This window comes from Nuphar pumila, chromosome 15 (assembly GCF_984573655.1).
Source record: "Nuphar pumila chromosome 15, dmNupPumi1.hap1.1, whole genome shotgun sequence".
NCBI classification, from domain to species: Eukaryota; Viridiplantae; Streptophyta; class Magnoliopsida; order Nymphaeales; family Nymphaeaceae; genus Nuphar; species Nuphar pumila.
Window position 1 is genome coordinate 47,722,240 of NC_143263.1, and position 18,274 is coordinate 47,740,513.

Sequence of the window (18,274 nt, forward strand, 5' to 3'; positions counted from 1 at the left end):
GAACCCATATTGGCTTATGCTGGAAATCACGATAGCTCAAAACAGGATGCTCAGAGAAAAATCACGACAGGGACACGATAAACAAATCACAGCAGCAACACATCTCTATCCCAAATAGCGTAAACAAATCTCAGCCGCAGCACATCTCGATCACAAATAGTCACACGGAACGACATCTGTTATCAACTGCCACACCCAGAAATCACGGCAGATGGAACTCAAGAGAAAGGGGGTACGGCTGCCGAACACACACTCCCACGATGCTCCTTAGATCTGATAACAGATCTGGACCAGATCTGTCATCAGATCTCACGTAAAAAAAAACAGTTAATACACACCTGGTTCCAATAAAATTTTGTTGGTGTAGATCGATTGCAGAGGAGATCACGATCTATCACGTTCCTGAGATCGTTGGCTTTGATACCATGTTCAAGAATAGCAGAGATGCACCGAACCCTAGGAGGAGAGAGAAAGAGTAAGGGAGAGAGAGAGAGGAGAGAAAGGGAGAGAGAGGGACGGCTGCTAGAAAAAGAACTCGTTAACTTTTCTTAGGGTTTCTCTCTATTGTTAAATAGAAAGAGGTAAAAAGGTAAAATTACATCTACGCCCAATATAAAAATAGAATTTCAAAAAACCTCTAACATAAAAGGACTTAACTTAAAAACCACCTATATTCAACAGTCTTTTAATTCAAGGACGCGGTTTCGCGATCATTGTCCTTTGCTTTCGCATTTCCTGTTTCTGTTTGCCGTCGCGCTTTGCGCCTAAGCTTTTGCTTTCGTATTTACTACTTACTGTCTTTTAATTCAAGGACGCGGTTTCGCGATCCTTGTCCTTTTCTTTCGTATTTCTTGTTTCTGTTTGCCGTCGCGCTTCGCGCCCAGGCTCTTGCTTTTCGTATTTTTGTCTTTCATTTTTGCTTTGCCACCGACTCTGCGTATTCGGGAGGGATACCTTTTCCACGATTTTTACCTGATATGTTTTGGGAAAACCCTTGATCTGGGATAAGATCAAGTTGTTAGGTGATGGGTTCTTTTGCGAAGCCCATTTACCAAATACCAGTGTCGAGACGTGCATAGCACCCAGACATTGCGTCATCGGATGCGAGATTCGAGAAAATCACATGCCATATGTAGGCAAGTTGTTGATCCTTTTGAAAGATTTAGAATGTTAAGATAACTTTTTAAAAAACATTATATCTTTGCGAAACACACTCCTGAGGCTCCTATCGAGGACCTATATCCCTTTCCTCGTAGTGTACTCTTGAACATGTGAGACATGCTAGTACTATGACGATTAGATAAGATGGTCATATGACCCCGATTAGTGCTTTGTGCACATTGTTGAAAACACATATAAAAAAATGGATGGGATCGCCTTCATAGGCAAGTGTAATGAAGTATGCGGAAGAATCCAAGAATGCCAATGCATTCACTATGTCCAACATGGACAAACGAAACAAGCATAAGAGAGGAAATCCACCAAGGGATATACGAAGGGCCTTATAACAAGGCTACACACATAAAAAGAATATCCCTTTTATTGGAGAGGAGCTCTCTAAAAGCAATACAAGATACAAGGGGGTTCCCCCTATTTATAAGCAAAGGGAGACCAAAGGGGGCTCCCAATAGAGTAGTTGGGAGCCCCCAACTGTCACAATTGTGACCGTTGGGGGCCCCAATGACTCCATTGTGGGGCCCCTTTGGTATCCCAATAAACATTTTAGAAAATAAAAAATAAAAAACAGAAAAATAAAAGAAATAAAACAAGTACCCCTATTGGGTACTTGTGAAAAGACCATAATACCCCTATCGGGTATTATGGTGAATACATCTATATTTATATATATATATATAGATGTATTATTACATATGTCTTAACACCCCCCCTCAAACTTTACGGGGAGATGACCGAAAGTTTGCCAAGAAGGAACAAGAAGCGAGGAGCAGGAAGTGCTTTGGTAAAGAAATCTGTAAGTTGATATTCCGAAGTGACATATGGCAGTGTAACTGTCCCACGAAGATATTCATCACGTACATAGTGACAGTCCATTTCAATATGTTTAGTCCTCTCATGAAAGGTGTGGTTGCTGGCAATATAGATTGCACTTTTGTTGTCGCAACAAAGCTTCGAAGCACCGGTAATTTTGACTCTCATATCTTGAAGAAGACTTCGAAGCCACACAAGCTCCATTGTAGTAGTTGTCATAGCCCTGTATTCTGCTTCAGTAGAAGACAATGAGACTTTCTGTTGTTTCTTGCATCTTCAAACAATTAGCGAATCTCCTAAGAAAACACAAAAGCCATTAGTTGAGACTCGATCATTTGAGTTTCCTCCCCAGTCAGCATCAGTATAAGCGAGTAAATCTAAGGAAGAGAGTGAGGATAGGAATAGCCCTTTAGTCAAAGTATTTTTGATGTATCGAATAATCCGAAGCACAACACTCATATGCACAGATGTAGGGGCATGCTGAAATTGGCTTGCAGAGTGCACAACATGAGCAATATCAGGCCAGGTGATAGTCAGATAGGTGAGGGAGCCAATGAGTTGCCTGTAGGGCGTAGGATCATCCAGCAGAACTCCATCCTCCAGTCGTAGTTTAGCATTGATAACCTCGGGAGTCTCCACCTTTTTGTCATCTGAAATCCCAAATTTGGAACATATGTCTACAGCAAGCTTCATCTGTGACAAAATATACCCTCGAGGAGAGTATGTTACTTCTATACCAAGAAAGTACCTAAGAAAACCCAAATCAGACATATCAAAATTATGTTTTAACATATTTTTAACATTAAGAATACCACTTTCATCATTGCTAGTGATGATCATATCATCAACATAAAGCAGAAGGATGATGATACTATTACCTGCATGTTTAACAAAAAGAGCAGTGTCAGTATAACATGAACGAAATCCCAATTGTAACATGATAGCACTAAATCTATCATACCAAACCTTAGGGGCTTGTTTAAGGCCATATAAAGCTTTTAATAATCGAAGAGTTTGACCTTGGTTAACACTAATTCCCGGCGGAGGGTCCATATATACTTCTTCATTCAACTGACCATTAAGAAAGACATTTTTAACATCTAATTGAAATATAGGCCATTTCTTAGATGATGCTACATTAATTAGAGTTCTAACGCTTGTCATGCGAGCCACGGGGGCAAAAGTCTGCTCATAATCGATGTCATATTCTTGTGAATATCCCTTAGCAACTAATCTAGCTTTATAACGTTTTAGGGAATCATCACTTTTTGTTTTGACTTTGTAGACCCACCGACATCCTATAGCTTTTTTATTTGGAGGAAGTTGAACTATTTCCCAAGTTTTAGACTTATTTAAAGCATCTAGTTCAACTTTCATTGCTTCAACCCAATGAGGAATATTTTTTGCTTGATTATAATGGGAAGGTTCATAGTAAGAATGCAAGGCTATTAGACAAGCTCTATAGTTTGGTGAGAGAGTTTCATATGAGACAAACCTATTAGGTGGAATTGATTCTCTAGAAGATCGCCTAAGGGAGGTTTCTTCTAGGGGTTCATTAAGCCGCAAGAATTTTTCTAAAGCACTAATAGGTTGTGCTTCCTCACGCTGAGTGTATACTTGGAGATTGTCACCATTAGTTGGTGATACATCATTATCATGAGAATCATTATTATGAGTATTTTCTAAAAATTCTGGATGACTCAAAGAGTCATCATTTGAATCTTCTAAAAGATCATTGATAAACATATAATCAATTTCATTTGGTTTTTCCAATATTTCAAATCCATTTTCATCTTCTAAAAAGGTCACATCTTTGGAGACAAATAACTTATTGTTTTTATAGTCAAAGCATCTATAGCCCTTTTGATTTTCACCATATCCTAAAAATACGCATTTTATTGCTTTAGGTGACAATTTATCTCTTTTATGTAAAAGAACAAAGCATTTACACCCAAAAATACGAAGACGATTGTAATCGGGTGTCATATTAAAAAGCTTTTCATAAGGAGAGATATTGTTCAATTTTGAAGATGACATTCTATTGATTAAATAGGTGGAGGTTAACACGGCTTCGGCCCAAAAACTTTTAGGAATATTTTTAGAAATGAGTAATGATCTAGTGGTTTCTAAAATATGTCTATGTTTTCTTTCCGCTAGGCCGTTTTGTTGAGGAGTTCTTGGACAAGATTTTTTATGACAAATGTCATGTTGTTTTAAATATGATTGAAACTCATTTGATAAGTATTCTCCACCCGAATCGGATCTAAGAATGGATATGTGACTTTGAAATTGATTTTGAACTTTTGCATGAAATTCTTTGAAGAAGTTAAAAACTTCTGATTTAAGGTTAAGAAAATAAATCCATACATATCTAGTATAATCATCAATAAAGGTAACATAATATGAATAACCACCTTTGGATAGAACCAGAGATGGTCCCCATACATCGAAATGCACCAATTCAAAAGGTCTTGTCGTCACAAAGGTTCTAACAGAAAAAGGAATAGACTTCATTTTTCCAAAAATGCAATCTTTGCAATTGATATCTTTTTCTTTACAAAACTTGTTTCCAAAAGAAAAAAGATACATTTTAGAGTAACTTGGGTATCCAAGCCTTTTATGCCAAGTTTCAATATTTTTGTCTTGGACATAAGTACAAAATGAGGTATTTGGAAGCATTAAGTTATCCATAAAATAAAGATCTCCCTTCCTATGGCCTTCCCCAATCCGCTTCCCGGACCGAAGATCCTGCACAAAGCACCCTTGGGATGAGAAAGATATTTCACATCCATGGTCGGCAATTTGGGAAACGGAAAAGAGGTTAAGATTTAATTTAGGAACTATTCTAACTTTTGGAACAAGAAAATTTTGAACATTTTTAGAATCGAGAGTTCCAATATCATTTATTTTGAGAAAAGTTCCATCGGTCGTAGAGACACAAGATATTTTTGAATTGGTGTGCACGTTGGTTAATGCATTTTCATGAGAAGTCATGTAAAAAGAAGCTCCGGAATCTAAAATCCAAGAGTACGTACCGGGAGGTGATGATGAGGCAATGGCGGCACCGGAGGTGGAAGAAGTAGCCTTTAGAATTTGTTGGAAAGCCAAGGAAATTTGACCAAGAGTATCTTTGAGATCCCCGTTCTTGCCTTCATCTTCTTAGGTGAAGGATTCCTCAACGGAAGCCACCTTTGGCATGAATGCCCCATTTAGCTTTGGGCAAACGGGTTTAATATGTCCCGGCTCATAACAATGATGACATATAATCATTTTTCTTCCACCACTCCCTTGCTTACCGAAATGAGGTGGCTTGTATGTTTTAACATGATTGTCGGGTTTAGATACAGCAAGAACTTCATCTATGCTTTTACCCATGCTATGCCTAATCTCTTCTTGAGTAATTTCGGCAATAGCCACTTCTAAAGGAGGAAACGTAGATCTATGGAGAAGTGAGGATCTAACTTGTTCAAATTCGGGACAAAGCCCAAATAAAAATTGAAACAATCTATCTTGTTCCATTTGTTTTTGTCTTAGTTCCACATCCTCCGTAGCCACCCATTTAGGCTCTAAAAGAGCCAATTCATCCCACAAAAGATTTAGAGCACTATAATAGTCTTGTATGCTCATGTCGCCTTGTTTTGTGGTTCTCACTTTTTATTGTAAAAAATAAGCTCTTGCAAGATCCTTTTGGGTATACATACCTTTCATAAAAAACCAAACTTCATTTGCCCGACGGAATTTTGCAATATTTGCACATACCTTAAGTTCGACATTATTCATAAACCATGCTAGGATTTTTGCATGGTTGCTCTCCCAATCTTCCATTTAGTGATGATAATCTTCAATGGCCTTGAGACGAGCATCACCTTCAAGTGCTTTCTCTTGATCTTCTTCCATCTTTGTGAGCTTAAGTTGGGGTTCCGGAACGGTTTCCATTACATAACCCCAAAGCTTCTTGCCTTTGAGATTATTCTCCATTGCGGATGCCCACATCATGTAATTCTTCCCATTGAGCTTGAAGGATAGATCGATCTTGACTTCCATTGCTACAAAATGAAGATGTGAAAAAGAAAGGAAGTTGAGAGAGACACAATTTTACCTTAGAAGATCATATGGCTCTGATACCATGTAATGAAGTATGCAGAAGAATCCAAGAATGCCAATGCATTCACTATGTCCAACACGGACAAACGAAACAAGCATAAGAGAGAAAATCCACCAAGGGATATACGAAGGGCCTTATAACAAGGCTACACACATAAAAAGAATATCCCTTTTATTGGAGAGGAGCTCTCTAAAAGCAATACAAGATACAAGGGGGTTCCCCCTATTTATAAGCAAAGGGAGACCAAAGGGGGCTCCCAATAGAGTCGTTGGGAGCCCCAACGATCACAATTGTGACCGTTGGGGGCCCCAACGACTCCATTGTGGGGCCCCTTTGGTATCCTAATAAACATTTTAGAAAATAAAAAAACAAAAAATAAAAAACAGAAAAATAAAAGAAATAAAACAAGTACCCCTATTGGGTACTTGTGAAAAGACCATAATACCCCTATCGGGTATTATGGTGAATACATCTATATTTATATATATATAGATGTATTATTACATATGTCTTAACAGCAAGATGCTCGTTTTGGTCTAATGGACCAGAGCATGAAGAATGAGGTAACGGCTAAGAAACTCCGTCGCGCTCAATTCAACCTGGCTTCGTCAAGAGAGAGGACGAAGGGTACCAACTCCGATAGACAAACCATTTATTGCTTTTTACGGGCAAAAGACCTGTCTTCCCCAGTCATCGGAGGTTAGGGGGGATTGGGGCTACAATAGTTAGCCTAACACTTTTGCAGAAGTTGGATGCATCCCTATCAGGCCTTGGGGACTTACTCTCTCGACCATCGGTCGTCTCCATAGGAATAGGATTCAGTCAGCCAACCGAAGTATCTTAAAATACTTAACATAATGAACGCTCGGCTTGGTCTCGGCTGTTTCGACTCACGTGTCATGTATGTACCCGCATGGCCGGTTAACAAGTAATAACTAAATTGAGCATGCTCACCTTTCAGTTCGTTGTACTTAGCTTGTTTCTCCAGTTTATCTGCTTAGCTTGCTCGTTACTACCTGCTGCATAAATTATTTATGCCTAATTTAGTTCTTTATGTTTTTTGTGCTTACCTACTAGTTTTTCGCAAAACTAACTCATTTCATGGGTACAGGTGACGAATAGGTGCATCACAGGCGATGGCGCGACTGCGAGATGACTTTAGGATCCACTGTTTCTGCTCGTAGTTCTTCTCCTGGACATTTTTTGTTTTTGATACGGTTTCCTTGAAGAAATTCAAATTTTGTACAAACCTGACATTCTCTTTAAATAGAAGAAATGGTTTCCTAAGTATTATTGCAGATCGTCCATGGTAAATCTTTGTTCTCTCGCTAACGTGCTCAAAGTTGTCAAACTTGTCTTTCTTTTTTCTTTTAAAAAAATCGTTTCCGCTGATTTTAAAAAAATAAACTCAGTAAAGAAAAGGAATTTTTCAACTATTTCAAGAAAATTATAAAGTTCAAAATTTTTGGGCGTTACAGAAACTACTAAAAAGAAAGGGACGGTTGGAAGAAAACAAACACTAAATGACAAAAAGGAAACAGTAAAAGGAGTCGACTGAATGCAAGCAATAACAACGAAAACTAAAGAAAAAAAAAACAGAAAACTCCAGGCTGCTGCAATCAACACTGACAGATCATTAAAGAAATGAAAAGGCTGACAAGTAATAAAGAAAACAGAAAAGGAAGACAAAGGTTGTTGCCGACTGTGCGTTAAAGAAAAACTCAGCAAAAGCATAAAGGAAAAGACTGCTGAAAAAGAAAAGCTACAGTAAAGCAAAAAGAAAAGAGAGGTTGCGTTAATTCCAATGTGTTTTGTCCCACTGCACGCAACCCTAGAGAGCTTTTTAAAGGCTTTGGCTGGATCCGGGTATCGAGTCCGGACCCGGACCCGAAACAACGTCTGCGTGTTATTGAGTCTGTGACGCCTGGGATGTTCTGGGCCTCCCCTGCATCACAACCCATGTACAGTTTGAGGGGGAGTTTTAGAAGTTGATATGTTGTAACAGAGGGGTATTTGTGTCATAACTGTTTAATGTAACATTAAGTTTAGGTGAGGGGTATTTTTTCTACTTCAGCATATATTCTTATATAAAAGAAAGGACGTCCCAAAGGATGAGGGCACGATCCTATTCTCCCATCTTTCTAACTTTCTCTTTTCTCTCTTATTTCCTTTTCCCTGTTGCAAAGACTGCAGGGCATGGATCTCAAGGCAATTTATTTCTGTCAAAGACTAGTTGGGCCTATCGTTGTCAGCATACATTTCTACATTATGGAGCTAATTTGGGTGTTGATCCATTCAAAACATTTAGGTTTCTCAAGGATTTGTACTATATTACTACTCTCCTAGATCTAGTATGGCACTGGCTATATCTTGTAATCATGCCCTTATCGTCTTATGTATGAAGGGATTGCTTTCCCGCATGGTAGTAGCCCTTCCATCTCCATGGATGCCCTTGTTATCAAGATGATCTACATATGCTGCATGTTAGTTACTACTACTTTCAGTTCAATTTTCTCATTTCATGCTATTACCAACCTTAATTGTGGTTTAGCTTCATGTTTTGGTTTCATCATCAGGCACACTAGCCAAGATTGAATTCATCCCATTTCACCCTATGTATGCTCATTAACAAACAAAGCTTGTGAAAAAAGGGAAAAGAATGATCAAGTAAATACCTTGACCCCACGAAGGACTGGATCATTGCTAATCATATCAATTAATGGAGGATTGCTTAGAGCAGTGCCAGTTGTCACATAATCAACTTCAGAGAAGATTCCATACACATTAACTGCATCCCATAGACTTCAAAAAGCCCCAAAGACAACTTTAGCAGCAACAAAATGAGATAGCAAAGCACTTAAAGAAGATAAAATAAACCTGGAAGCCCTGGTCATGATAGAAGCAAGATCAAACCGGAACCCGTCAACATGCATCTCCAAAACCCAGTACCTGTTAGACAAGAAGAACAACCAATCAATCCAAGTGAGAAATCCTTCTAACAAAAATTTTGAGATCAACAAATAGAAAGTATGGAGCTGTAAAAAATTAAAATACAACAAATAAGGTAGTTAATGTAGAACAAAGAAGAGGATACTTTTATATGCCTAAATTTGCATTTGCATCATATTTTCATAATTTGCCAATTAGAGTTAAAAACTTGTGGAATAGTCCAAATAACAAAGAATCATTGACAAAGGAGGAATATGTATCACAAATCTAAAGATTATTTAACCGCATAAGATTGTAAAATGACATCAATAATCTTACTAGTTAAAAAGTGACACTAGAAAATTATACATTCTACATTTTGGATAAAGATATGCAACTAATATGTCCACTTTATGTTCATCAAATAAGAATTTGAACCAGAAGCGGATAACAAACATTCAAAGTAATGAATTCTGTTCATGCGGCATGAGAAGAAACACAAATGCATGCAAGTATGCATAACAATCATCAATTAGAATTATTTAAACAAGCCTGCAAGGTTGCAATCAAGTTATGTACAAAAGTGAGCGTACGATAAAAGCGAGCAGCTTTACTGCATTAAATTTTTGTTAAGTCTGATGCTTCCTCATTATATTATGATGCAGAGACTATTTTTCAATTAGCCTTTTACAAAAAAAAAACAAAGAAAACTCTTTGGACCTTCTTCCCAACAATTCCAGAAAGCTAATTGAAATAAGTAAAATGGAATGAGAAGTGCCTGGATCACACTCTGTAGCTATCAATTATTTAGTGCCATGAATGGCAACACAACAGGACTGACCCATGATGTGAGAACAACCTAATGCCAAATCACAGGACACAGCCCAGGGAGAGCATACAAGTAGGATTTTGACATTATCTAGGTGGAACAAACTCATATGGTCACATGGCCCAAGTTGCAGTCAAAAAAGCTATTTGTAATATCGCGTATTTTCACACATAGCCATTTTAAGAGTTTTCAAAAATTTGGCTAAGTATAGAAGAAAAATCCATAGATTCTCGATTTTAAGCCAATGCTTTGGAGTCTGGGCTTGGCCCAGGTCTCATTGTCAAGGCTTAAACGAGCCAATCGAAACGTGAGAAAAAGATTTATTTTTGACCTTTAAATTCAAGCGAAATTCGGGTTATTTTCGAGTGAATTTCGAAAGCAAAATTTGAGTTATATATCGTTGAATGCGTCTCAAAATTCTGAGCGTAACGATATTTTATTTTCCTTGATTCGGACTACGGTTGGCCCGAAAATCACATTTTTTTCAAAAAGTGAGTAGTTTGTAGGTTCGGATCCGAATTTGGATCGGACTGGATCTGATGAATTTGATCCAAATTAATATGGATTTGGACTATATCTAAGACCCATATTAATCTGAATTTGATTCAGCCCAAGACCCATTTGGATTTTTTGAGATAGATTTGGATCTTTGGATCTGAATCCTTTCACCTTTAAATTCATTAGATAGCTTTAAATCGGAGTTATTTAGCGTTAAGAAGTCTTCTATGTTATTAAAATAACCTTTAAAATTTTCTAAATACTTATTACTTAATTAGCAATAATTAATTAATTTCAATTTCGAAATTTGATTTAAGTCTAGGTCTAGGACACTTAAGTAGAGTCCTTAAATCCATATAGAATCACTTAAGAAGTATCATAGTTCAATAAAATAACTTTTGGAAGCTTCTAAGTATTAATTAATTAATTAATTAATTTTATTTAATTCCAAAATTTTAAGTTGGCTTTGGTTTAGGACTCTTAAAAGAGCCCTTAAACACTTATGGAAGCAACTGAGAAGGTTTTGGAAAGTCTATTAAAATGGAACTTTGAAAAGTTAACAAAATAAAAGAGTTTCAAAATTTTGGAAAGTGAGAGAGTTCCAATTAGATATTAGCTCCAGCCCTCTCTAGAAGGGCTGGATGGATAAGAGGGGGTGTCACCCCCTTTTTTCTCTATAAATAGCCTCAAAAAAAGATAGAGAAAGAGAAGAAAAGAGGGAAGAAAGAGGAAGAAGAGGAGAAGGAGATCGTTCTTCTCCAATCATCTGACGTGTCCACCATCGATTTCTAGTTCTCTTTCAATCTACGGTCAAGGTATGGGTCTTTCTTTTGTGTCGGATGAGAAAAAGAGCCTAAATAAGCTTTAGGCAATGTTTTTATAGGGAACCATCAATTCTATCTTGATTTTTCATGGTTTAATCCATGGGAATCAATGTATGAAGGCTTAGATCATGTGGTATTTGTTTTCCTACGATTTTCTGGATGTTTTTATGTTTTCCCCAATATATATATATATATAAGCATGTATACATATGCATATATACGTTTTTGCCTTGAATGGTCACTTTGAACAAGTCTGGACAGTTGTGTTCCATGCTTTTAGCGGGCAGATCTGGCCAAAGTGATGATGGGCAAATCTGGCCAAATTTGAGCGCCTGTCCGTTCTGGATAGATTTGTCCCCTGGACAGGTGTGTATATATGGACAGGTGGACACAGGGCTGTGCTTCTTAAAACTGAACCAGATCTATGGAAATAAAATTGTGCATAATCAGTTAAAATAAGAAAATTGGATTTTTGGGTGATTTTTGGTCTGGGACAGGACGGACAACTGTCCAGTCTCAGCCTGGCCAGTCGGTTGGGACAGGGCAGTCTGCTGTCCAGTCCCAGGCCACTGTCCAGATTTGGGCTGGACCGCTGTTGATGTGAAAAATATTATAATACTCACATACGCACATTATATATATATATATATATATATATATATATATATATATTGGCACCAGCCGATTCAGTCGGCTGGACTGAATCTGAAACAGTCCAGTCCCAGCTGACTGGTCGGCTAGGGCTGCACACTGTCATAACGAAAGGAAAAAAAAATGTTACCTATACTGCACCTATATCATGTTCAACTTGTGAACCTACATCCTGTCTGCGTTGTTTGCATGCATGCATGTGCTTGAGCACATATGCTGCATTTATATTTTAATTTTTCCTCACCAAATTTCCCAGAAGCAGCGTGGATTATGCCATATCCACCAAGCATGGCAAGGGAAAGACAACTATCCTAAACTGGCATTAATGATATTTTTATGACATCACGATGTAACACTAATTTGAATTGAACCTTGATGTAAAGGGCGGTTAATAGGATATTTCCTTGCAAAATAATGCAGATTGCTCTAGGACAGAACTGTTCTGTTGGTAAATTGAAAGCAAATGTCACCACTGAAATGAAAGTTTTTTTGGAACGTAAATCATGCTCTGGCATGCTCCCAATAAAATGGGAGTTGGTTCTATAAGTTATCTACCTACAGCCAGCAATGAAAACTTTCTTATATAAAATATGGGAGCATTATGTGCAACTGCAGGTTGTTGTGGATTATTAGACAAGGGGAAGCCAAATATAATGAACCATGATTATGTGAAAAAGTCAAGATAGTATGAAAAGACCTAGAGCAATCAGTATATGAGCTCCTGAATTCTTTTTATGAGAACATCATCTCCATTGTTTATAGCTTTCCAAGAATGTCATTTAAATGACTCATTTCCATATTCACACATATGCGTGGGCCATATCTCAACCAAAGAAACTCTTTCATCTTAAGAACTCCGTCGGCTGGGCAGGCCTAGTAACCGCGGGCCTAACCAGTCAGTTGGGCAAGTGCTACTGCCAGGCCCAGTTTCCATTTAGTTCTTCAAAAAAAAAATGGGGGACTATTTATATATATATATACATGATAAAAGCCCAGATTTACTCATGTCACCTATGCTGATTTTAACATGTTAAATTGTAAAACCCGGAAATTTTAGTTACAAAATATTTTAAATTATGCAAATTGGGCCTAGATCCAAATTGCAGATCCAGGACCCATAAAGGGGTTTTCCGCATACATTTACCTCATAAATTTGATATGTACGTACAAGTACAATAATTTTTAATTAATTAAATAATTCGGAGAATAATCATTCAATAGGGGTGCGTAGATGGGTATGGGATCCATATACCGGATCCATATACATATATATATATATATATATATTTTATATATATATATTTATATATATATGTATAATCATAAATAAATAATATTAATATTGGTAATAAAATAGAAATATACATATATATATATATGTATATATATTAAGCGAATTCGAGGATCCACAGTTGGATCCAACTTGCGGATCCATTTTGATGGGGGTTAAAATTTTATGTATAATGTGAAATTCAAATTAAATAAAAATTTATTTTTTTTAAAAAAAACTTATCCGAGGATCCACAGTTGGATCCATTCGGATCCAACTTGTGGATCCATATAGATTGGGGCCGGGTTATGGGTCTCGGGTTCGGACCCGAGCCGCGCCCCATGTTACAGCCCTTTTTAAAGAAAAGGGCAACCCGATAAGGGTTGCCCGATATGTTTAAAACAAAAAAAAAGAAAGGGGGGGGGGGGTCTTGGCCGATAAAAGGAAGTGGAGAGAGAGCCCTCTCCACTCGTCTCTCTCTCTCCACTCAGTCTCCCATCTCTCTCCCTTGTCTCTCTCCCATCTCTCTCTCTCTCTCGGTCTGTGTGCGTGCGTCGGAGGCAGAGAGGTCGCCGGCGAACTTCGGCCACCAACAATCACGGCAGCAGTGAAAAGCGTCAGCCACGACTGTCTCTGATCGCCGGAAAAGTCGCCGAGAAACAGGTACGGTGCTTCTAACGAATTCGGGGTGAGGGATCGAACAGGGTTCGATTCCATGTGGGGGTTTGAGGGTAGGATTTGGGGTTTATGTCAACCCTAAACCTAAAACCCCAAATCTATGATTTTGGGGGTTTCGGATTTTTCCTGATGAGGAGTTCGAACACGTGTGTGTGCGTGGGGGGGGGGGGGTTACCGTGAGTAGCAAAACAAAAGTTTTGTTTTTGGGGGTTTTTATCTTTGATATTTCGACTGAATGGTCGCTGGAAATCCACCGTGAGGGGAGGATTTGGGGTTTAGGTGCTTGGGGAGCCCCAAACCGTGAACCTTTGGTAGTAAGGTGGTTGTGCTTTTACATAAATATCGATTTCAAGTATGCCTTGTGTTGTTCGAAATTCCTTTTTGGGGGATTTTCGATTATAATGTAAGATCTGTTGGGATTTCTATGTAACTTTTATTTTCAGCATGATGTTATGCAAAAATCTATATCTCTTGGAAAATTCTGTATCCAAAGGTTTCTCTGTTAGGCTATTGAAAAAGAGAAGAAGGGGAATCCTGGCCATGCCCCAGGCTGGTGCAAGACAATATGAACAACATGTTCCTTGTTGCTTGGTGTATGATTCACATTTTTGTTTTCATTCTTTAACACCAAGGGGCTTTAATATGTATATACCGAATATAGGTTTAATATGAAAAACATTGAATCTGCACATTTGAACTTTGTACTATCTGTTTATCCAATTACTCAATGGGTTGTAAACTCTTAATGCAAAGGTATGACCATCTGTGACCTAATCATGAATAGTGTTAGGTTCAAAAATTGAGTAATCATTTGAAGTATAATTGCTAAGATAAATATCGGTTAGTGTTAATTGCCTACACTATTATGTTATGAACAATTTGTGTTAATTGAATAGTCTTTAATGTTAACAACATGCCTCTATACAGTTGGTGTCAATTGAATACCATGGTGTATGCTGACCAATTAATAGAATTGTATACCCTAGGACATTCTGATTATTATACCCCATTTTCTAGCATACCCTGTTATCCTCTGTAGTTGAACTGTATTGCAATAGTATGGCCTGCTTTCGCCATACTGATTTTTATTGCACCATTATGAGTTTCTTTCACAGCTCCGATTTTCTTGAAACAATAGGAATTGACTTCACTTGATTAAATTAACATTGACTATTGGATTTTGTATTAGGTTACACCAGATTGTTTACTTTTCCCTACTTATGAATATTTGATATAGCTTCTCTTGAATGTCTTGTACCATTAATATGATTGCAAAGTTTGGTTGGTGGGGGTGCATACATGATGTAAATGCATGCAGCCCTGACATATAAATTTCTAGATCCGGTTTATGTGCTTGTGTGTGGATGATAACTCATGCTATGAATGGAAGATTTCATGTATCTACATGATGAGACATGTTTAATTACCATGCATAATTATTCTCATATACTTATCAAACTATGGATGAATGCATGTATGTTAAGTGATTACATGAAAGCACTTACACATGAATGGTCACACATGCCTATGATTGTGGAAGCTTGAATGAAGGTGCATTTGTAATTATGTTGGTATTATTGCATACATTGCAAGTTATGATTTTTGCATACGATGCATCGATGGCCTAAATGGACCATCAACGGCCTGGAGAGCCGTGGGTTTGGTTTTCTTTTACTTATGTTTTTAAGTGCATCACTTGAACCACATAAGATGGTTCGGCACATTTACTACATTGTTCCAGTGGTTTATACGGGCTGGAGTCCCGAATGGGTCCCTGCAAGGGAGGATGCGGGTTTTCACTTTACTTTTGCATATGGTGTTGCAAACTTAAAGAATTAACTTTAATAAAAATATAATGAATAAGAACAGTGTAATATACATTCTGGGATATCTCATCTGGAGTATGAGAATCTTGGATATCCGGTCTGGGGAAGACTGTGAGGATACAAAAACTCTGTGTGCGTGAATTTGGTCTCCTGAACCCGATATTGAGGTTCTTTTTCCTGGCCACGGTTTTAGGGAGAGTCCGTCACTTTACCCGGGAGTGGTGTGTTTTGACATAGCTGTTGTTTATGGTACCAAGAAAGTGGCACTTGTGGGCGTGGGGTGTCCCTTGTGTCCCCGACATTAGATGTGGAGGTCTAATGTTCCGATGGATGGTGTTGTTTCCTAATATCGGTCGAGGGCTAAGTTGGAACCCAGTAATAAAATACAAATTGTGTGTTAAGCTACCCTGGGAACCTACTTGACCTCGGGGTTTGTACCCGTTTGGTGTATCCGCGGGCCACGGTAATTAAAAAGAGGAACTTAAGGATGTGTGCATCTAATAGGGCATGCATATGGAAAGATGAAACTTAAATGAAAGATAATAGAAGAAATCATGCATTGCACATAATCATGCATTTTTCTGTTATGCATTAGATCATGCATGTTTGAATCAGTATCTATATTATGACATGAGTTGGTGGTAGCATAGGATTTACTTATTGAAATCATGTTGCAAGATTTGGAAATTTAGTTCCTGATATATGTGTACTGTTTTACTGTTTTTGACTAGTGAGCATATGCAATTATTGATAGTTATGGATATTTGAATGTTGCAAATTTTATATCTACACTCACTCAAATCACTACATGAAATCTTATCCATGTTCTTTCTCTCACCTGATTTCTTTAGAAGTAGCTGTGCTCAGAATTTCGGTTCTGACACCCTACTTTGTTGGTTTTTCACAGGAAATGGTGAACAGTGAAGTTGAACATGCATCTGGGGATGAATGAGTTATACTTGGGCTTGTCAGCTTCAGTAGAGGACATAGTAGCTCTTTCTTTTGTCTTTTAGTTCTTTTTACTTTCTGCAATTGATTACTTTATTTTTGAGTTGTGTATGAGACTCTTATTGGGTCATTAATAAAAAGAGTTTTAGTTGGTTCTTATGGATGGTGATTGCAAATTTCGTTTGTGGTGGTTGGGTTATCCAATGGAAAGTGGAACTGTGAGGACCCCAGATCTCTGGGAAGGTTTCCGCAACTCTCTTTTAAAAATAAAACAAAATAAAAATATTACGCATTTTTAAAGGGTATGGATTGGGGTCGTTACATAAATATTCAGATTTTTACTTGTTACATGTTTAGATTTTTGACATGACAAATACGCAGATTTATGCACGTTGAATATGCAACTTTATGCATGTTGAAAATTCAGATTTATGTGTCACTCATGTCCAAATTATGTATGTTTATATGTAAATGGACTGTCATGTATACTTTCATGTGACTAATATGCATGTCATGTAAAGTGTACGCATGCATCTATGTAACAATGAGATAGAAAATATTATGTATGCTGCTATGAATGGACTGACCATGTAAGTGTTTTTATTGTTATCACATGAACTATTTTCCGTGCTAATAAGTATGTTAAAAAAAATCGCATTTTTTTCAAGGGTATGAATTGGGGTCGTTACACAATCAAGAGGGCTTGGGCCTCAGGCAAAGTCCTAAAGGATCCAGGCAGGTCATCCAAGCTACTTGGTAAGATGTTCTACTAATCAACATCCAATCACATGTAATTGTACGTTGTTCTAGTATCTTCTTAGCACCTTTCAAGCATGAAGAAATCTGCTAGCATAACAGCGTAAACTACATCCTTTAGATAGCCTTGCTCCTTCACCATGATGCATTGAAGGTGGCAATCTTCTCAAAAGAAAGTTGTTTTGGACAAGGACCAAAGCTGCAGCTAAGATTTTTGTATGTCTGTTATCTGCTAACAGAACTGATATAATTGAGTTACATGGAGAAGATGAGGGCTTATATAACTAGTACGTACAAATTATATATGAAGGAATTGGCTCAGCAGTGCATATTGTTTGAACATTTGCCTTCTTCCAAATATTTTTAGCATGATCACAGAATGTGGATATCAATCTACTGAAGTAGAAGGCAATTTTGAGGTAGTCAATTGAAGGTGTTTACTGTGAAAATGAAACCAAGAGTCACATCACTAGGTAGATAAAAGTAAGACCATAAAAGATATACCTCAGGCAATCCACTATAAATTGGCGCACTACAGGATGGTTGCAATTGAAGGTGTTCCCACAACCAGAATAGTTATAAAATTCACCCTGTATGAAGACTCAATACAAAGTAAGATTCAGCTTGCAGAACTAACAGGATACAAATTAATATAAATGATATGTTATTCTTAAAATATTAGTGTAGATAAGATATGAACCAAATGACTAACACCCATTTCATCCTATAAACATGAAGCATGGTATGCGAACAACGACCTTATCATTAGTACAATGGAAGGATATTAATATCATGGATCTTACCTTTGGTGCAAGCATGTAATAGACATTATTGTCAACACCCCTAAATGATAAAATGGGTCCATTCTCGTTTCCTTCAGCTGTGTGATTGAAAACGACATCCATAAGCACCTGAAGAAGTCAACACACGCAAGAAACAGCTCTATCTCAAAATTGAATAATGAGGCCCCAG

The 18,274-nt window shown here is 37.5% G+C and overlaps 1 protein-coding gene across 2 annotated transcripts in view; it reads right to left on the minus strand.

The window, feature by feature from the left end:
• ISA1 (isoamylase 1) overlaps positions 1 to 18,274 on the minus strand; it is a 181,846-nt gene that overhangs the window by 78,904 nt on the left and 84,668 nt on the right. For both annotated transcript variants that reach the window (XM_089989407.1, XM_089989406.1), the window contains exons 8-11: positions 18,106 to 18,213; positions 17,807 to 17,892; positions 8,972 to 9,043; positions 8,770 to 8,896 (exon numbers count right to left, since the gene is read on the minus strand). In XM_089989407.1, the coding sequence (XP_089845533.1) occupies positions 8,770 to 8,896; positions 8,972 to 9,043; positions 17,807 to 17,892; positions 18,106 to 18,213 (393 nt within the window). The remainder of the gene's footprint in view (positions 1 to 8,769; positions 8,897 to 8,971; positions 9,044 to 17,806; positions 17,893 to 18,105; positions 18,214 to 18,274) is intronic.